The sequence below is a fragment of the Pipistrellus hanaki genome (assembly GCF_964339955.1).
Source record: "Pipistrellus hanaki genome assembly, chromosome: 19".
Classification (NCBI taxonomy): domain Eukaryota; kingdom Metazoa; phylum Chordata; class Mammalia; order Chiroptera; family Vespertilionidae; genus Pipistrellus; species Pipistrellus hanaki.
In genome coordinates, this window is record NC_140521.1 from 20,180,033 (window position 1) to 20,201,276 (window position 21,244).

At 46.7% G+C, this 21,244-nt stretch overlaps 2 protein-coding genes across 5 annotated transcripts in view; one reads left to right on the top strand and one right to left on the bottom strand.

Annotated features, from left to right (window-relative positions):
• The window catches only part of RFC5 (replication factor C subunit 5), a 490,240-nt gene that overhangs the window by 26,706 nt on the left and 442,290 nt on the right, over nt 1–21,244 (top strand). The window lies entirely within an intron of this gene.
• NOS1 (nitric oxide synthase 1) overlaps nt 1–21,244 on the bottom strand; it is a gene marked incomplete at its 3' end in the record, with an annotated part of 100,044 nt that overhangs the window by 16,628 nt on the left and 62,172 nt on the right. For 2 of the 4 annotated variants that reach the window (XM_084868251.1, XM_084868252.1), the window contains exons 13-21: nt 21,028–21,113; nt 18,269–18,413; nt 17,197–17,301; nt 16,585–16,643; nt 15,558–15,659; nt 13,785–13,901; nt 10,085–10,259; nt 4,861–4,999; nt 4,233–4,311 (exon numbers count right to left, since the gene is read on the bottom strand). In XM_084868251.1, coding sequence (XP_084724377.1) covers nt 4,233–4,311; nt 4,861–4,999; nt 10,085–10,259; nt 13,785–13,901; nt 15,558–15,659; nt 16,585–16,643; nt 17,197–17,301; nt 18,269–18,413; nt 21,028–21,113 — 1,007 coding nt within the window. The remainder of the gene's footprint in view (nt 1–4,232; nt 4,312–4,860; nt 5,000–10,084; nt 10,260–13,784; nt 13,902–15,557; nt 15,660–16,584; nt 16,644–17,196; nt 17,302–18,268; nt 18,414–21,027; nt 21,114–21,244) is intronic. The other 2 variants (XM_084868253.1, XM_084868254.1) reach the window with 1 other exon arrangement.

A 21,244-nucleotide genomic window follows, 5' to 3' on the forward strand; every position in this document is an offset into this window, starting at 1 on the left:
TGGACTGAAGGGTCCCCAGTTAGATTCAGGTCAAGGGCATGTACTTTGGTTGTGGGCACATCCCCAGTAGGGGGCGTGCAAGAGGCAGCTGATTGATGACTCTCATCAGTGTTTCTAATTCTCTATCTCCCTTCCTCTCTGTAAAAGAATCAATAAAATATATTAAAAAAAAAAAAACTTGGGGCCCATATGGACCACTGAAAGTATTAGGGGAGAAAGAAAGGGAAGTATTGGGGAGCAGTCATTTAGGCCTTCACCTCCTCCCCCAGAGTAGCCCCGGCCTGTGCTGTATTTATATCCACACACAGAAGCAGAACACACACACACACACACACACATACACCCGTATGCATGTGCTTGCACTGGTTCAATGCCAGGTTCCCAGATAAAACAATAGTCTGCTAATGTCCAGCATTAAATAATAATAATAATAAAAACTGTTCAATTTTCCAAGAAAAGGGTAAACACTGTTTATCAAGAGCAGTTAGAGTTAATAGGTTCATTCCACAAATTTATATTGAATGTCAGGCACTGTTCTAGGCACTGGGGAGACAGTGGCAGATAATGACGAAGTACCCTGACTTCATTGGGAAGTGACTTAAAAAGATCTCAGATGGAGTTGCTGATGTGGATGGTTCGTGGTGATGGGTTGGGGGCAGTAGGATGAGACCACCAGATAAGAGTGATCAGAGAGGCCTCTCTGGAGATTTGACTTTTGAGCAGAGACCTGAACAATGGGCAGGGATAGACATGCCAAGATCTAGGGGGAGAGTGTTCCCAAAAGGAGGAGCAGCACGTGCCAAGGCCCTGAGGTAGGAGACACTGTAGTGTGGCCGAGGAAGGGAAAGGAGGCTGGAGTGTTTGGAGAGTGATGGACACAGGGCTGGGTGTTGGAGAAGGAGGTCAGGGAGCTGGGCGGAGGTCACCACCTGCTACTGCAAGGAGACCGGGGGTTTCGTGCGTTCAGTGGGAAGCCGCTGGAGGCTGTGCAGCTGTGGAGGGATAGGCATCAATGTACATTTTGAAAAGATTCCTCTGGCGCTGTTTGGAAATTGGGTCTTTGAGAGAAAAGCCAAGCAACAAGGAGGCAAGGTAGGTGCCTAAAGCAGCCACTCAGACCAGAGGTCATCATGGCTTGGCTCAAGGTAGCAGCTGGGACCTGGATGTGCAGTGTGAGGGGAGATGAGGAGACTTGAGTTTTGGCTTTAGCCAAATGTGGATGTTTTCTGTTACGATGGTGAAAGCTGGAGAGAGGCAATGTATCCCAGGGGAGATGGAAACCAAAAGCTCAGCCATCTGAGCACAGACCCATGAACCAATAGGTCACTGGTTCGATTCCTGGTCAGGGCACATGCCGGGGGTTGCGGCTCAGTCCTCAGCAGGGGGTGTGCAGGAGGCAGCCAATCAATGTATCTCTCTCATCGATGTTTCTACTTCTCTACCCCTCTCTCTCTCTCAAATCAATAAAAAAGCAGTAATACTTATACAAATTTTCAAACATCAAGACCTCTCCTTTGTATGGTCCACCAGTCTCTAAGCAGCCAAATGCTCAGGCCCTTCTGTACCTGGTTCTCTTCTGACAGGTCCCTCCGCCACTCTCTCCAGCCTGGCTCAAGCCTGTCCAGCATTTCCCTCCTCCTCCTGCTCCTGGACTCCCGGGCACACCCCACGCATTAGTGCTCCGGTATACACTCTTCTGTACTGTTTGCTAATTGGTGCTCAGACATTAGAAAATGTATTTTCTGGCCAGGCAGTAACTGCCATCACTTTTCTCTTTAGATTTGCAAGGACCACCCTTGAAAGGCTGTTTACTTTCTTTTAAGCACTTTGCTTGCAATTAAGGGGCTCCAGTGGGGTCATTCCTGATAGCTTGCTTATGGTCTCCTGGGTCCCACAGCCCGAGTTGGGCCTTGGGCAGGGAAAAACAGGAGTGTCATGCTTTTTCACTCAATTAACCCTTAAAAAATGTATAAAGCTAGAAATGGTAGTAAGCCCCCCAAAAGGTAGTGACACAGAACATGCTTTTAAAGAGAGAAACCCTCGACACACGTTGATCCTTTTTGTGCTAATCCATACTGTCTTCCAGCTCCCGACCTTGTTGAAATACTCTTGGAGAAGCCACTCGGCATAGAGTCAGCTGCCCTTTGCAGAGGTGGGAGGGGAGTTATTCTGGGACTTCAGTCCAACTTAGTATCAAACATTTGCAAATTAACTTGCTTTTTAGGTGCTATGATATAGGGAGTGATTTTTATGATCTGGTCTTTTCTAGTAGTTTCTTAAGTCCCTTCTCTTATAATGCTGCTTAAGTCACACCTTTGCACAAGATAGAAAGGGAAAGTAAGATGTGAAATATTTCAAATGCAGAGTCCTTCTCTATATCAGAGATTGTTAGGTTGTGCATATTGCATTTAACTAGCTATTCAGAAGGTGCAATTTCTCAATCCATTTCTTGAATGTTTGAAGATCTAAGAGAGAACACAAGTGGCCTGGGATTCCATCCTGTAGGTCACTCTATCAAAGTCTTGTAGCCCACATAGGAAAGCATGCACATTAACTTTGCAGGTGCATAAAGTTGGATGGATAAAGACTAGCCATGGGAAAGTAGGTTATAACTGTTGCTCTATGTACCTGTCTATAATACAGCAGCCTTGCAATGCAGTGGAGGCCACATGGATAGGCATTCAGTGTCTTGACCTTGGAGTTAGAGAAGCCAAGTCTGTGTGACCTTGAAAAAGTCACTTGCATTTCTAATGGTCATTTCTCCTATTTAAATGGTCATTTCTCCTATTTAAAATGTGGATGATGATGGTACCTCCTTCTTGAGGTAGTCAGAATTATGGGAGATCCTGCATAGAATGGATGAGAATGGTGCTTGGAACACAAAGTACTAGACAAATGTCAGCTATCTTTGTAGTCCTCACTGTCATTTGGGATAAGGAGACAGGAGCTCTGAGGACCTGAAGGCCCTGCCCAAGGTCACACAGCTGTTGCATGGCAGAGCTGGGGTCACCACCCAGGGCTGTCCACCTCAAGAGACCACTTTTTATCCATGCCATGCACGCAAAGAATCAAGATTTAAGAAGATCTTCATGTGCTAAAACTGCAAAGTGAAAGAGATTCCAGTTGATGGGGATCAATCCAAAGATATTCATGTGTGCTAAGAAGGTCACTTATGCAAGTGGAGGGATGAACAGACCTGGATGGATCATTCTGAAAAGATCTGAAAGCTAAGTCACCCTGGCCAGGTGGCTCCGTTGGTTGGAGCATAGGCTTGTACACCAAGAAGTTGTGGGTTTGATTCCCAGTCAAGACAACTGATCCATGTTTGTCTCTCACATTGATGTTTTTCTCCCCCCGACTTGTAAAAATCAATAAAAACATACCTTCGGATGAGGATTAAACAGTAAAGACTTGATAGCTAAGAGCAGCAAATCCCTAAGCTTAAACGGGAGCTCAGCATGGCTGCTAGAACAAGGCCTGCAACCTCGGCGTATCAGCATCATGTTCTCATGAGGGATGGTAACAATAGCAGTGGTCACAGGACCTGCGCTGCACTGTGACCAGGTCTGGAATGCCACTTCCAGCAGGATAGAGTGTGTCCTTTCACTAAGCAGAAGGCGTGGGAAGCCAGGTCTTAGGAAGAGCAATTGGAAGAAATCAGGGCCCAGGAGGGATTGGTCAAGGTCTTGACTCCTAGCAGGTGTTTCATCTGGAAGAACCAAACATTTTTTAGGTGTCCCCGGAGAGTGTCACTGGGATCAAGACACTCTTGGAAGACATGCTTTGTAAGCTATAGTAAGGTAATCTCTAACAATTAGGGCTTCAAATGCACAGTGGCTGTTTTGTGCAGTAATGAGCTTCCCGTCATGCCAAAGGACTAAAAGCAGAGCTCTAGAGAAGAATTACCCACCAGGAGAAAAACGCCTGGATTAAGTGATTTCGACTGAGATGCGATGGCACAATTAGAGTTCTACAAGGGAGAGGTCTATATGGGGAACTTTTTATAGAACCATTCTCTTTCCACATGATCATCACCATCTCCTTTTCCTGTCCCTCCAGGTGGGGGCTTGGTGAAGGAAAAGCAGAAAACAAAAATGCTACAAAGCAGCAATGGGCTCTCAATGGCACTTGGGATGGTAACGGGAAACCAGTTTCTGGAGTCAGCAAGGACCCTGCCTCCCTGTGGGGGTTCTAGAGCAGCGGGGTGGTGCCTGAGTGAATAAGGTTCCTACCTGGATTTAGGGCTCTGAAGGTTTTGACGGCTGAGAAGACGAGCGGCTGAGACCCGCTTCTTGTGCACATTGGATAGACCTGCGGGGAGAAGAAAAATCCTCCTGAAATGGGTTAATCAGTTATCAGGAGATCATCTTCAGCTTCCATTGACCCTCTACTCGCACTCCCACTGTCCTCTGGGGCAGCAGTTGCCAAGTTTTCTGACCTCATGGACCACAATGGTCTGTGGAGCACTGGTTGGTGACCGCTGCTCCAAAGGTTTCCTTAAACCAGTCATCGCCAACCTTTTGGACCTCACGGACTACCAGCTGGCGACCACTGCTCTGGAGTCAAGTGAAGGGAAAATAAGGAAGAGGCAGGCAGGCAGTGGTTGGAGTAGATGGGGTGGCTGTGGTTGCACTTATTGAGAAGAGGACGGTTCGGGATAATGCCCCATTTTCCGGGAGAGAGAGGTCCATGCACATGTTTCACTGAGCGCGGGGCGGCAGCAGTATATTCACTGGGAGGACTGAATGAAAGGACTAAGCAATGAGACCCCCTTTCTCTCAGCACCTTTCCATGTGACAGCTCCAGACTCTCCTTTGCCCCCTGCCCTGAGTGCCGGCCCCGGAGCCTGGTGAGAGGTACCTTGTGTAAGCTCTGGAGCTTCGGCCACATAGGTGAGGCGGAACTTGTTCCTCTTCCAGCTGCGGTCATTGTTGATGAGGGAGTTGTTCGCCTTCTCAATGTTGACATCATCTCCCACGCAGAACACGTCACAGGCTGTCTGTGGCACATACAGGGCTTTCAGTGGCCTCCTTCAGCCAAGAGGGACTCTTCTCCAACAGCTCCGAGTCATGGCATGTATCCCACCATCCATCCATCAATCCATCTACCTACCTACCTACCCACTCACCCTTCAACCCTCCATCTATCAACCCCTCCAACTTCCCTTCCGCCCATCCACCCACTAATCCATCCTATATTTTTTGAGTGCCTTTGATGTGCTGGACACATCACATTTACTACTGTCTTTAGGACCTCACTTTCATATGTAACTCTATGCACTTATTTATAAAACCAACATGTGTAGAGGTCTATTATTAAACAAGAAAGTAAATACTTTAGAATTTCCTATCCAGTTTCCTCTACAGATTTTAAAAAGTTACACTAAAGGCAGAAAATACTGAATGTCTGTATACCTGTACATAAGTTTTCTTTTAAATTTGCTAAGTTTATAAGTTCTCTAGCTCTGGTGATCCTAAGAATTACTGTTCAGAATTATTTTTTGAGATAAAAGCCAAGGATAACACCAAAGGTTTTCAAGGATAGCTTTTTACCAATTTTTGGGCTCGTGTTGATTTTCAGACGATTCAAATATCCATCAACTGACGGATAAACAAAATAAGGTATATCCATCCAATGGAATATTTGGCCATGAAAAGGATTGTGTCTTCATCGAGTGATCATGGTTAACATCTCTAAAATGAGTCATGTTGACCCCAGGTATCCTGGTATGATGTGATGAGGACATCTCTCCTGGGATATTCTTCCCCCCAAACTATCATCCCCCTCTAATCTTGAAAAAAAGATGATACAAAGTCAAAATTGAGGGAAACACTACAAAATGCCTCACCAGTACTTTTAGAAACTCTTAGGATCATAAAAGGAAGACTGAGAAACACAGATGAAGAGATGAAAGAGATATTTTGACAATGCGATATGGTATCCTGGATTTGATCTTGAAATAGAAAAAAAGCATCAGTAGGAAAATGGGTGAAATCTGAATAAAGCCTATATTACTGTATCACTGTTCCTACCGTGTTTCCCCAAAAATAAGACATCCTCTGAAAATAAGACGTAGCGCAACTTTGGGAGAAAAAATTAATATCAGACACTGTCTTATTTTCGGGGAAACAGGGTAGTTTTGACACATATACCATGGTTAACAGCGGGGCAAGGTGGGTGAAGGGAACTCTTTGTACATCCTTACTTTTTTGTAATCTCAATTTATTATAAAATAAAAAATATTAAAAAAGAAAGGAATGAAGTACTGATACATGCTACAACATGGATGAACCCTGAGAATATTATGCTAAAGTGAAGAAAGCCAGGCATGAAAGACCACATTCATATGAAATGTGCAGCATAGGCACATACAAGGAGACAGAAAGCAGGTTAGTGGTTGCCAGGGCTGGGGTTGGAATGTGAAGATAGAGGGTTAATAGCTAAAGGACAGGGTGGCTTGTAACACACGCTCCTTCTGGGATACTCAAAGGTGGCCGATTGAAGTCAACACCACTTGAGGTGTGAAAAAAGCCAAGTTATCTCCATTCTGCCCGTCCAGGAAGAAAGCAGGGACAGGCTTATTGACACAGCCTCCCCACACAGGTTTCTTATAGCTCAGAGGCCTCAGTTTCCCTCTTGCTCTACACCTGCATTTGCTTTCAGAATGAAAAGTATCAATTGGGTCACAGAAGACTGTATAGCCCCTTTTTTCCAGAGGCTGCTGCTAAGAAGGTACACCAGGCCGAGGAAAGAGCAGGTAAAGGTGGGTCTATAGTTATTGCTTTTTCTTTCTCCCACAGGGGCAACTAAATCATGCCCCACACGCAGATAGGAGGCCATTAGTCCTTTATCCTCCTGTGGCCTCTGTATAGAATAGGATGTCCTATCATGATGGAATGGCTCTGTACTGTCTGACAGTGACCACCAGCCACTTGTGGTTTTTGAGCATATGAAACATGGCTGGTGCTACCAAGAAATGGATGTTCAAATCCAATTTAATGTATACATTGAAAATATAAAATAACATTCATATAGAATGAGATAAATGAACTATATGTAAATTAACTATATTTTATACTAGAGGCCCGGTGCACAAAATTTGTACACGAGGGTGGGGTGTGTCCTTCAGCCCAGGCTGCACCCTCTCCAATCTGGGACCCCTCGAGGGCAGTCGGACATTCCTCTCACAATCCAGGACTGCTGGCTCCCAACTGCTCGCCAGCCTGCCCTCCTGATTACCCGTAACTGCTTCTGCCAGCCTGATCACCCCCTAACCACTCCCATGACAGCCTGATTGATGTCTAACTGTTCCCCTGCCAGCCTGTTTGCCCCCAACTTCCCTCCTCTGCCAGCCTGGTCAACCCTAACTGCCCTCCCCTATAGGGTTGATCACCTCTAACTGCCCTCCCTTGTAGACCTGGTCCCTCTCAACTGCCCTCTCTTGCGGGCCTGGTGCCTCCCAACTGCCCTCCCCTGCTGGCCATCTTGTGGTGGCCATCTTGTGTCCACATGGGGGCAGGATCTTTGACCACATGGGGACAGCCATCTTGTGTGTTGGAGTGATGGTCAATCTGCAAATTACTCTTTTATTAGATAGGATAGAGGCCTGGTGCATGGGTGGGGGCCAGCTGGTTTGCCAGCTGGTTTGCCCTGAAGGGTGTCCCAGATCAGGGTGGGTGTTCCCTTGGGGCGTGGGGCGGCCTGAGCAAGGGGCCTGTGATGGTTTGCAGGCCAGACATGCCCCCAGACGACCCAAGCAGAGGCCCTGGTATCTGGGGTTTATTTATCTTCTACAATTGAAACTTTGTAGCCTGGAGTGGAGCCAAACCCCCCTACTCACTCTGGCTGCCATCATTTCTGTTTGGTTTTATGTATCTTCTATAATTTAAACTTTGTATCCTTGAGTGGAGGCCTAGGCCGGCTAGGGCAGGCGGAAAGCTTGGCTTCTGTTGCTGGGGAAACCCAAGCCTCTCAACTGCTCTCTGTGGCTACAGCCATCTCCATTGGGGTTAATTTGCATACTCGCTCTGATTGGTGAGTGGGCATGGCTTGTGGGTGTAGTGGGGTGATGGTCAATTTGCATATTACTCTTCTACCTAATAAAAGAATAATATGCAAATTGACAATCACTTCACTACTCCCACAAGCCACACCCACCAGCCAACAAAGCAAATATGCAAATAAACCCAACCAAGATGGCTACCAGAAGGGAGGCTTGGGTTTCCCTGGCAATGGAGGAAGCCAAGCTTTCCGCCTGCCCTTGCTGGCCTAAGCCTCCACTCAAGGCTACAAAGTTTAAATTATAGAAGATACACAAACCCCAAAACAAATGGCTGCCGGCCATGGAGCAAGCAGGAGGCTTGGCTCCGCTCCAGGCTACAAAGTTTCAATTGTAGAAGGTAAATAAATTCCAGATACCAGGGCCTCTGCTTGAGTCAGTGCGGGGGGGGGGGGGGGGGGGGGGGGGGGGACACGGGGGGGAAGGGGGGGGGAGCGGGGGGGGGGGGCGGGGGAGAAGAGACATGTCTGGCCTGCAAACCATCACAGGCCCCTTGCTCAGGCCGCCCCACGCCCCAAGGGAACACCCACCCTGATCTGGGACACCCTTCAGGGCAAACCAGCTGGCCCCCACCCATGCACCAGGCCTCTATCCTATCTAATAAAAGAGTAATTTGCAGATTGACCATCACTCCAACACACAAGATGGCTGTCCCCATGTGGTCAAAGATCCTGCCCCCATGTGGACACAAGATGGCCACCACAAGATGGCCAGCAGGGGAGGGCAGTTGGGAGGCACCAGGCCCGCAAGAGAGGGCAGTTGAGAGGGACCAGGTCTACAAGGGAGGGCAGTTAGAGGTGATCAACCCTATAGGGGAGGGCAGTTAGGGTTGACCAGGCTGGCAGAGGAGGGAAGTTGGGGGCAAACAGGCTGGCAGGGGAACAGTTAGACATCAATCAGGCTGTCATGGGAGTGGTTAGGGGGTGATCAGGCTGGCAGAAGCAGTTACGGGTAATCAGGAGGGCAGGCTGGCGAGCAGTTGGGAGCCAGCAGTCCTGGATTGTGAGAGGGATGTCCAACTGCCCATTTAGACCCAATCCCACCGGCAGTAGAGCATCCCTTGAGGGGTCCCAGATTGGAGAGGGTGCAGGCTGGGCTGAGGGACACCCTCCACCTCGTGCATGAATTTCATGCACCGGACCTCTAGTAGTTACATATTCTCATAAAGAGTGAGAAGGGATAATTCATATAATATAAAATTCACCATTTAAAATGTACAAGTCAGTGGTTTTTAGTATATTTACAAGGATGTGCAGCTACCACCAACATTTTCATGACCCCAAAGACACTCTGTATCATCATTAACAGTCACTTCCATTTCCACTTTTTCAAAATCCTGGCAACCATTAATCTACTTTCTGTCTCTATAGATTTGCGTATTCCAGACATTTCATATAAATGGAATCATATAGTATGTGGCCTTTCATGCCTGGCTTCTTTTACTGAGATCATATCTTCAAGGTTCATCCATGTTGTAGCATGTGTCAGGACTTCATTCCTTTTTATGGCTGAAGAGTATTCTTTTGCATAAGCATACTGAATTTTATTTATCCATTCATCATATTTAGATTTAAATAGCCACATGTGGCTAATGGATCCCACATTGGCTAGTGAATATTTAGCACAAGAGGAATATGCTTCTCCAAGTAGACAAGTTGGTTGGGTTCCAGGTCAAGGCAAGGCCCTTGGTTTGGTTAATCAATTCTATGTGTTTTGTCTATTTGTAAACCAAATGTGAGTGAGGGATGGATTCCTCCCTGAAATTCCAAGACTCTGTAAGTTCTTTTGCAGACTAACTCCTTAGACACAATGCAGGAGTTTGGATTCAGTGGAAGAATGTGTGTTGTAAGGCCACACAAGCTCATCTGAGTTGTTTAAAGCTGCTTCCTAGGTGGATACTTGGGGGAAGTACTAGGGGTCTTCTCAAGTTTATTCCCTTTCTGATGGTTCAGGTAGACTGTCTTTGGGGGTCAAGGGGAGCATGACCTTTCCCCCTGGGTCTCTGAGATCTGGGAGGATGGTTACCTTGAAGACCTTCTTGGCCCAGGTCCTGAACGCCTCCTCCTGCCCACAGAGCTCATCCCCTTCTTTCATCTTCAGGATCCTCTCTCCTCCCAGCTCTTCCAGGAGGGTGTCCACAGCATGTCCAAAGGCGCAGAAGTGCGGATATGCCCTCGAGCCAAGGCCAAACACCGAGAACCTGCCAAAGAGAAAACAGAAAGCTCATGTGAGGTTGGGCTGAGTGGCTGGTTCTGTGAATAAAACTATGTCTCCCCAAATTTATATGTTGAAGCCATACCCCCAATGTAACTAATTGTATTTAGAGATGGTGCCTACAAGGTGGTGCCTGAGATGAAATGAGGTTATAATGTGAGGGCCCTAATCTAATAGAACTGGTGTCCTCATTAGAAGGGAAGAGACACTTGAGTCTCCCTCTCTCTGCATGTGTACAGTGGAAAGGCCACAGCAAGAAGGTGTTTGTCTGCAAGCCAGGAAGAGAGGCCTCACCAGAAACTAGTCCTACTAGCACCTTGATCTTGAATTTCCAGCCTCCACAACTGTGAGAAAATAAACTTCAAGTGTTGAAACTACTCTGCGGTGTTTTGTTAAGGCCACCCAAGCAGACCAATACACCTGCTTTTTGTTTTTCCCCCAGGATTGTGGTTAGCCATTGTGGTCAGGCAACACCAAGCCTATTTGGAGAAGGCTATCATTCAAATAGTCCCCAGAGGCTTCTCCCTTCCTTTGGTATCTACTAGGCCAGTGGTCGGCAAACTGCAGCTCACGAGCCACTTGCAGCTCTTTGGCCCTTTGAGTGTGGCTCTTCCACAAAATACCACGTGAGTGCATGCACGTAAAGTGCGACTGAAATTTTGTGATCCATGCGCAGAAGTCGGTTTTTGGCTCTCAAAAGAAATTTCAATCATTGTACTGTTGATATTTGGCTCTGTTGACTAATGAGTTTGCCGACCACTGTACTACGCAATACTGTCCTCAGGAGAAAATTCCCAATTTGTCCTAAGGAAAATGAATTGGGGATAGTGATCATCCAGAATCATTGCTGTTTCCTGTGTGTCCCTCTCTAAGTTGGACTAATTGGGAATATTTGCTACATTATTGGGAAGCTTAAATTCTACAAGTTTTGTAATTCTACAAAACCAGAGCAGTTTCAAGTGCAAAGACAATGGAAATTATGACACAGAGGTCCTCGGGGACCTGAATCAAAGAGGAGACCAAGAGGACTTATCGCTGACACGTCACATGTGGGTGTGGACAGGCTCTTCTGAGAGGGATGAAGGGTTTGTGAACATGCTGGCTCTGCCCCTTGCAATGTCTATGAAATTAACTGGTTTCACAAACCCTCCTGGCATAGTCACCACCAAGAAGATGCTGCTGTTTGAATAGATGGGGGTTAAGTTAGTGACATTTTGGTTGATGTGGAGATGGGGGCTGGCGGCTTTCAGGTATGGGAAGTGGGGGGCTGGGCCTGCCGTATAGCGATCTGGTGAACAGGAGTGGACTTGTTGGAGGGCTGCCTTAGCCTAAGCAGATTTGGAAAGGCCCAGCATCAACCTGCCATGTGGTTAAGGCACTGCTCCCCAAATCTGCAATGTTTGTTTGTGAAACCACCATACTTGACTGTCACCAACTCTGTTTCTCATTATTTCAGTTTAACCTGCGTTTAATTTGTGCTTACTAGCCCATCCAGCCCACATGTGTTCATAGCAGATGGTTCAAGAGATGAGCTCATGAATATGCTTCCCGGTGCACCTGAAGACCTGCATCATCGTCACTTCCCAGACTCACGTTTCCATCACCATGTTCATCTCATGGCTTCAGAGTTCCTATTTTAAGCCTCTAAGCCAGGAGTTGGCAAAGTTATTGTATAGGGGGCCAGAGAGTAAATATTTTTAGGGGAAGAAACAAAATTGAAATGATTATATAGCTACTTCTATAACAAGAACAAATTCACACACTTTTTATTTCTACTGACAAAGTTAAAAATGTGCTACTAATAATGATAATAATTATAGCTCAGTATAATTTTTTTAGTAATACATGTCTACTCATGAGAATTCTTTTTCATGGGAGATACCATTATGCTTAATTGCAGCTCAAAGGTAGTGCTTTTTTAAAAAATTTTTTATTTTTTTATTTAAAATCATTAAATGAACTGCAAGTGTTCAGGTGTAAAAACCATTCTTAGCTTATGGGTTGTACAAATTCAGACAGTGGCTAGGCTGGATTTGGACCACTTGCCATTGCCTGCTCTAAGCCATGGTGGATTTAATAAGGGGAAAATGGGTCCGACTGTCAATCTATGCAGCTGACATTTCAATGTCAAACTAAAAAAATGTAGATTTCAAAACCTATATAGAATGTACAGCACCAAGGGGAACCCTAATGTGAACTATGGACTTGGTGTGCTTATGACGTGTCAACGTAGGTCCATCAATTGTACACATGTACCCTCTGGTGGGAATGTTGATGGCGGAGAAGGCTATGTGTATGTATGTGTTGTGGGGCAGAAAGTATATGGGGAGTCTATGTACATTCCCTGAATTTTTCCATGAACTTACGACTGCTTTAAAAATTGAGTCTTTTAAAGAGTGGACTGATGGCCGCAATGCTTCAAAATCGAGGAGCCCTGTGATCTGAATAATCTACTGAGCACTGCTTTGAGCATCTGTGAAGAAGGTTTAATTAGTGGGCAGGTTTAGTTAGAGATTCCTGGCCAGGCCTGGATACTCTACTTGTATCAACCTCGTCTTGACCAATATCTTGAAACCAAGGGTTTGACATGACATCCAGTTTTATTTCTTTCCAAATACCCATTAAATTGAAGACACAACTATTGAAGTACAAAATATATGTCCATGTACTACCTAAAGTTATCTCATGGCATGCAATTATGCTTTTGAAAATAAAGGAGTTAGGCCAGTATCTTTTGAATCTGACAACACAATGGAGTCAATTGGGGAAATATTTTCTCAGTTTTTAAAAATGTATTAATTCCAGAGAGAGAGAGAGCAAGATTTGTTGTTCCACTTATTGAAGTATTCATTGATTAATTCTTGTATGTGTCCTGACTGGGGATTGAATCCACAACACTGGCGTATTGAGATGACATTCCAAACAAACAAACAAATAAACAGACATACCCGGCTAGGGATAGGGGAGAAGCAAGGTTTTTTTTGTTTTTTTTTGTTTTGTTTTTAAGTAAACAATGCTTGGTCCCAATTGTAGGCTGATTACACCAGAATCTCTGGAGTTGGGGCTTGGTTATGGGTGTTATTACAAATATCTCCAGGTGCTTTTAATACTCATACTCAGCTTTGAGAACCACTGGGTTATGGCAGTTTGTCTCCAGAAGCTTCTATCAAGTGTACAACATATCACTTGGGAAGGACAGCTCATTGTGTAATTTCTAGGGGGCTCAACGTTCTCCATCAACAGTGATGTGCTGATGAGGGGGTGAAATGTGTGTGATGGGATAAAAGGTGTGTGGTAGGGTAAATGTGTGTGGTGGACAAATATGGGATTGTGGGGGCAATGAGGCTGTGCATTTACAAAGAGGAGTCAGGTGCAGCCAGGTGCAACTGGTTGTTCCAGGGATGAACAGGCATGGAAGGAAGACACCCCCACAACAAAGAGTCCACTTTGCAGCTGAGTCCAGTTCCCCCAGAGCCTTTGTCATCCCTGATGCCCCGAGCCCCTTGCTCACCTCACATTTGCCAGGGGGCCAGTGCTCTCAAAGTTGTCTCTGTGGTTCGGCCCACTGCCTAATGACTTGTGGATGTCGGAATAGGAGGAAACACTGTTGAACCTGACCTTGTAGCTCCTGCCAAAAGGAGAGAGAGTCATGAGCTCTGGCTTGAGCCCTCTCCTGAGGTCAACACCCTGGATCTTCAAATGACCAGTCCTGGTTCTAGAACCCTCTCATGTGTGATGAGTGAGACCATAGCATCCTAAGGCCTCCTCTACAATGGATCAACTTACCCTCACCCACCACCGAGCTAGCCAGCCATCTGTACTTGATGCCCTGTGTATTAAAGGTTTCTTTCTGACCACACTCAACTCAGGAAATTGAAAGCCTAACAGTCAAAATAATTGAATAGGCAAGAAGTCAGGAAGGAATAGAACAGACCACCCTAACCATTAGACCATGCTTCCTTGCTACCCAAATTTTAACGTGTGTAAAGATCAGCCTGGGACTGTGTTAGGCAGATCCTGATTCTGAAGATTTGGGGGCTGGGCCTGCAAGCTTGAATTTGTAGTAAACTCTCAGGAGATGCTAATGCTGCTGGTCCCCAGACTTCACTTTGCGTAGCCTGGACTAGACTTGTATTGTCCACTGTGGTGGCCATTGGCTACCTGTGGCTATTTGAATGTAAATCTAAATTAACTCACACATTAAATATAATGAAAAATCCTGTTTCTCACTTGCACTAGCCACACATCAGTTGCTCATTCAACAACCATGTGTGGCAGAAATATAGACCATGTACTGACATCACCCTAGAAAGGTAGATTGGACGCTGCTCTTTCTGTCAAGTTGTGGTCCTTAGACACTTCCAGGGTCTGTCACATCCCACCTTCCCCGTCAACATGGAAAGTGCTCAGCACTGACATGTGGCAGGAAAGGAGACTGGCTTTCTCATTAAATTGTTTTGAAGGGGAAGGAAGATGTCATTGGGACTCAAACCTCAGCACCAGAGGCTCAGGAGCCTTAAGCGTCAAGAAAACACACACACCTGGTTTTCCAGTTTTTCTCTAAAATAAGTTTAGATCTCAGACAGGGCAGAAACATAAAACAAAACAAAACAAAACAAAAAAAGTCTCCAAGACAACCCCCCCAAAACAAAAACAAAAAATCCAAACCTCCAAACAAAAGAAACAAAGCAAAAAGGAAACACAAAAACTCAATACATCAATCTGAGTGCAAAAGACAAAAAAAGAAAGTGCGCATTCTGGCAGCAGGTTCCTAAGCGGGGTATCTTCAGTTCTTGCTCCAGGATCGGGAAAGGTCTAAATACATGTAAGCATAGTTTCTGCCCTAAAATAGTCACACGTTGAGTCACTTCTCCAAATAAGGCATGCAACATATCAGGGGGTGGCCGTGGTGTTAGTGGGAGGGATGGTGGGTGGTTGTGGGGTAAGAATAATAGCACGTGTTTTTGTATGAGGTTTACAGTTTCCCAAATGCTTTCTTCTCTCTTGTTATCCTTTGGCCCTCACAACAGCTCCCAGGTATAGTCAGGACAGAGAGAGCTTCTCCCCATTTGGTGGATGAGAAAGACTGAGGTCAAGGGACTTGCTCCAGGAAGCTTAATGAGTTAGTGGCACAGCCTGGGTTAGAACCTCAGGCTTCCTTCACACTTAGATGTGGCCTTGGCGGTTTGAGCATCGGGCATGCATGCGCACACATGCACACACACATCTCCCTGCACACATGCATGCACACAGGTGCATGTATGCACACGCACACCCGCTCTACCTGTGCTGGCTGTCACGGGCTGCAGCCAGACCATGGACTTCTGTGTCACCTCGGGGGAGGAGAAGCCCTTTACGGGGAGAGAAACGCAAGGGTTCCGGGTACCTAGAGGGGAGAATGGATGGTGCCCTATCCTCCCTGAAGGAGGGGACCTGCTGGAGACCGCCCAGCATGGGGTGGGCAGAGGAGGGGCAGGCTCAGTGAGTGCTGGAGCTGGGCACAGAACGAGGGCTGAGTGCAAGGGACTCAGCCACCCCCTGGATATGAAACGCATGCGAGTTTGGCAACACATGCTTGGCTACAAGAAAACCAAGAGGGATTTTCTGCGAACCACGGCCAGCGACCGCGGCATTTGGTGCCCAATTGCAGGCATGGGGTCTGCTCTGAGCTGGAGGAAGTGCTGTGCTGGCCTCACTGAAAGGCAGATCCGTCTGCACCTGCCATATGTTCCCCACTTTCTGGGGGATTTAGGGCTTTTCAAGGGCAATTTAGATTCCAGGTGTTTTTCAGATCTCGGAATCTCTTTAGAACCCAGCCCCACATTGGATGCAATGTCATGTGAACATCGTCTGACTGCAGGCATCTCTCTGCCTTCTTTTGAATGCAACCCCCACATGAGCTGCAATGCCATTGTGAGCATCAGGTGGAGCAGTTCCAGGGAAAGCAGCTCATTTCACTGATTCCGCATGTCGGTTCCCAGCGGCAGGAGAGAACTGGTATTTGCACAGTGCTCCTAATTTTTCACAGGGCACATTATATCTAGTTTCTTACAAATTGGAGAGTTTAGGCAGGTGCAATAAACTCTATTTGATAGGAAAAGCAACTGAAGCACAGGGCTGTGAAGTGACCAACCCAAGACCTTCTAGTTACAGACCAAAGCATCAGCTCTGGTGGGGCACACGCACCCACCAGCTAAAATCGGTCACAACCACCACCCACCCAGATCTCAAATGTGAACCCCAGGTGCCAAAAGACAATTTCCAGTTACCCCCAAGGGGTGTCATGCTACCGTGGAGGGCCATTCACTTACTTCCTTTCCTCCTGCACAGAGTTGGGGTGCCTCATTTCCATCAAAGCACAGCCGAATTTCTGCAGACCAAAAGAGGTGAGTGACATGGGAAGCGTGTATTATTAAAGCTGAAATATGCTCAGGCACCGAGAGTCTGGGGTCCTAGCTGGAAAAAGAGGAGTCTGCTGCTTGGGGGCCTGGATGTCTGAGATGGTGAGATGGTGAGGGGCTCGGCAGGGCAGCAATGCTTGAGCTGCAGATGCACATGGGAGGGTCAACTGCTTAAAGAACTGCAGAAGTGGACTCACAACCCTCAGCACACCAAGCCCCTTTGTGGCTTTCTCTCTATAAAAACATTGTCCTCATTTCTCTCATCTGGAGCATCAAGCTCTTGGTTTGAGCATCCATTCTAAAGAACAAGCTCACTCAGATGACAGCAATTTCACTAGGAACCAGCCAGTGCCTGGGTACCAATGGACAGAGGACTTGGAATTGTCCAATCTTAGATCCACATTGAAACCACTGTCTTTGGGGCCCTGGGAGGATTTGCTACTGAATAGCAGGTGCAACAGTAGCCCCTCTTTCTTCCTCCTAATGGAAACACATTCTAGAACAGGTGAAAACTCATCTTACCTCCCCATTTTCAGGGGGGTCTCCATTGCCAAAGGTGCTGGTGACCACCAGGACCAGAGTTTCATGTTCCAGGTGTACAATGTCATAGTCTTCCATGGATATCACCTAGGTGGGAGAGCAGGAGGGGGGCAGGAAGGAAGAGGTGATGAGGAGAGAGAAGGTGGGAGAGAACAAGAAATGATGGAAGAAGGAGGAGGAGGACGAGGAGGAGGAGGAGAGGCAGAAGATGAGTCATCTTGAGCCATCTCCTTTGGGAGAACCAAATGCATGGGGTGTGGCTATTTCAATGGGTAGAACGGGAAGCCTTTGGCAGCGTGGGACCTTCCTACGGTCACTGTGGCCTGAAGGACGTAGGAAATCTGGGGAAACGGTGCAAGGGGTTGACTGCCAGGAGAGACAGATCCTAACTGAGACCCTTCAGCTTCTTGACCACATGTAGGCTGGGAATGACCTGGCTGATTGGATCTGATCAACTGCTGCTCAGCCTCCTTTCTAACCCTCCCTCTCACAGGGTGGATGACCTGGGCCAGGCAAGTCTGAGATACCTGCTTTAAGGAAAGATTGTTGCCCTATATCTTAGTATTGCTTGAGAAACATTTTTCAATGGCGGTTTTTAGGGAAGCCCAGTCTCTGGAGATGCTTCCGAAAAATAAGTGAGCCATAAACAAACATGTTTGGGGGACATTTACATTCCCTGCCCTCTTCTTTTGGAGATAACACAGACTTTCAGACTAACGGCTCTGAAAAGTCCTGCAGCAAAGAAACACACTGAACTGTATTTAATGCAGAGCTTCTTAGACTGACTCCAGAATTGATTTTCATAAAATCCCCTAACAGTTTCCTCTATATCTGGGGGTTTCATTTTGTGATTCATGGACTCCTGGGGGTTTCACAGAGAGAAGAACATCATAGTCCCCTGAAATTTATAAAAATGTGAGTGTGTGTGCTGATGGGCAACTTGAGATGTGCTTTCATTCATTCTCAAAGGGTTCTACTCTGTGGAATTCCCTCTCTACCCTTCCAACTTTAATCACCAGCAGAGGCTAGAAACCTGGCAGTGCCCCCTACCCACCTTGGCATCAAAGGCGTGCTTGAAGATCTCACACAGGGTTTTGGCATAGGCCTGAGATTTACCCGTCTCTGTGCCATAAAGGATGGTCGCCTTGACCCTCTTGGCCATTGCCTGTCCCATCAGCTTGGCCGAGAACTTGACAGCTCTGGGAGGAAGGGGAGAGAGAGGACCATGGGAAATGGGAGGCTGGGACTATTGGGCAGAAGCAAGATCCATGACATTAACCAGAGAGAAATTACTGTCCTGATCTTTGATGGCCTCTGGGAACTCAAAGCCTGAAAGGGGCACCATTTGACCCCTTTACGTCCCTCCAGAGCAAGGAGTCATGAGCTGAAATGGTTGGTTAATTGTGTTGGGTTGTTAATTGACCAATCCCAGTCTTGAAGACCTTGCTTTGCCAAGCATTGTCCCCAAAAGATGACCATTCATTCATGCACTCATTTGTTCTTTCATCCAATATGTGTTAAGCACTTATGGGCCAGGCATTGTTATAGGAGCTGAAGAACATAGAGAATGTAGCTGTGGACAAGCAGCTGTGATGGGGCTTGTGTGTGTGTGTGTGTGTGTGTGTGTGTGTGTGTGTGTGTGAGAGAGAGAGAGAGAGAGAGAGAGAGAACCAAATCACTAGGTATTGAGCTCAAAGGGCTTTCAGAAGTGAAGGACCAGGTCTGGTTTAGTCAGCCATGCATATCCAGGGTTTTGCACAGCTGATGTCTAAGAGGCACTAAATATATATCTAGCAAAAGGAATGAATTTTAAAGATGCTGCTACCACTGAAGACTTGGGGAGTTCAAATGTTAAGTCTAGGCTCCTTGTAGTTAAATGGAGAATTCAGAAACCACTGTTCTTCCCGTCCATGAGGGCCTGGGCGAGGCAGCCAGGCCAGAGGCCCAGGAATGTCTGGGCTCACCTTCAGAGCAAGCATCCCTGCTCTAACTAGGCATCTCTAAGCAGACAACTTGCTAATTACTCCTACCTGGGGATTATTGGTGGTAAATTCATCATTTTTTAGAATCAGGAAAACCACCCACACTGCAGGAACACTTGGGCTAAGGGGGAGAAACAGAGAGAAATAAAAGGTGCCTGGAGGGTTCCCTTTGAATGATGGGAGCATAAATCAGCAGCTATAATTAACTTCCATTGTTTCTAGAGCCATCTTAATAGTGCAGTTAGTGTTTTAGATTTTCCCATTCTCCCCCCAGCACACAGCTGAACTGAAGGGAAGCAGGGGTTGCCCTCCCTGAGAGTATTTGTGATCTCTCATTAGGGAAAGGATGGCTGCTGAGGTGCCCTTGCTTGGCTGGAAGACGGGGTTAGGTGAAAGGAGAGAAGAGGGGAGGAAGGGAGAGAGATGCCATGGGCCATATTAATAGAGCCAGCACCCAGGGTTGAGTCCCTGCGAGACCCACAGTGACTTGCTTCTGTGGTCTGTGGCATGGATGGCACCGATTTCTTACTTTTATTTTTTACAACTACCACCATGCAGAGAGGGCCTGGACCTGAGGGCATTCAGGAAAGAGAGTGAGGAGCTCTGTGCATACTTAGCTCCTCTGCCAAAATGTAAGTTAGCTCCGAACAGGGTGTCTCCAAGAGAGCTGGCCGAGCTCTCTTCCTGAGGAGAAGCCTGCATCCCCATTAGGGCACATCAGTTGGCTCCACCCCACTTGTCAACTGGCCCCTTGCTGGCTACGCATTCTTTTTTATTTTTTAAAATGTTTTTTGTTGTTGTTTGTTTTTTAGAGAGAGAGGGAGAGGGATAGATAGAAACATCGATAAGAAAGAAACATTGATCGGCTTGCCTCTGCATGCCCTCTGCTGGAGACCAAGCCTACAATTCAGGCATGTGCCCTGACTGGGAATTGAACTGGTCACCTCTTGGTTCATGGGTTGACACTCAATCACTGAACCACACTAGCTAGGCTGACTATACATTCAGGACAGTTATTCTATGGTGGTCTTGGTCCACAACCCCCCTCCTTCCCTCCTGTGCTCAGTTAGGACTTATTCATCTTACTCTTCAGCTCAATTGTCATCTCCTGAAGGAAGCCTCTTTGACCTTCTAAATTCGGTGAAGTCTGTTCTTTGGCACCATGGATCACTCCTCGATGGCACTCTAAGTGCTGACTGTATTTGTGTGATTCTTTGACAGATAAATGGATGTGAGCTTCAAGAGGGCAGGGACCACATTTTTCTGACTCATGATGTCTTCCCTAGAGCCTAGTACAGTGCCTGACAGAGAATAGACTCTCAATATTCATTTGTGGGCCAAATGAACAAATGAATGCATGAATGAATGAAATTAGAGTTCAGCCCTGGACAAGAGCACTATTGGCAATGATGTTCTGGACCCAGCTCATTCCAGCTCCTCTCTACTATGGGTTCAGTGACTTCCTGATGGTGGCTTAAAACTGTCCATAATGGGAATATTTACACCATGGCAATTGGCCAACATTACAAATCTACTATTATTTTTACTTTTAATATTATTATCAGGAAAGCTGGTTTACCAACAAACCATTGACTCCAGGAAAAGAATTTATGAAACTGGGTGAGGAAAGTAAAATCGGAAGGGAGAAGAATTGTGGCGACATTTACATCCCTCACTCTGAGGCAAAGAAGGCATGAGGGGGTAAGAGAAAGTAGAGAAATCTTATCACACTAGAGGTCAGAGGCATGACTAGCTGCTTGGGGCTCTCCCTTTTCTGGGGCTCCCCAAGCTTCGGGGCACACACATCTCCCACCTACTTCAGGAGACTTACTCTGCCAGCTTCTTGAAGCCGATGGCTCGCCGCTTTGTGGGGGTCACGTTGGTGCCTTTCCAGAGATGGGTGTTCCAAGGGTCAGGCTGGGAAGAAAGAACTACCGTTACGCAGGGAGGGACCCAGGCTCCTCTTGGAAGATGCTCAGGATTCCTGGGGGCTGTGGCTGCCCAGACATGCCCAACCCGCAGCCCTTGAAGGGAGTGATTCTGCGAGT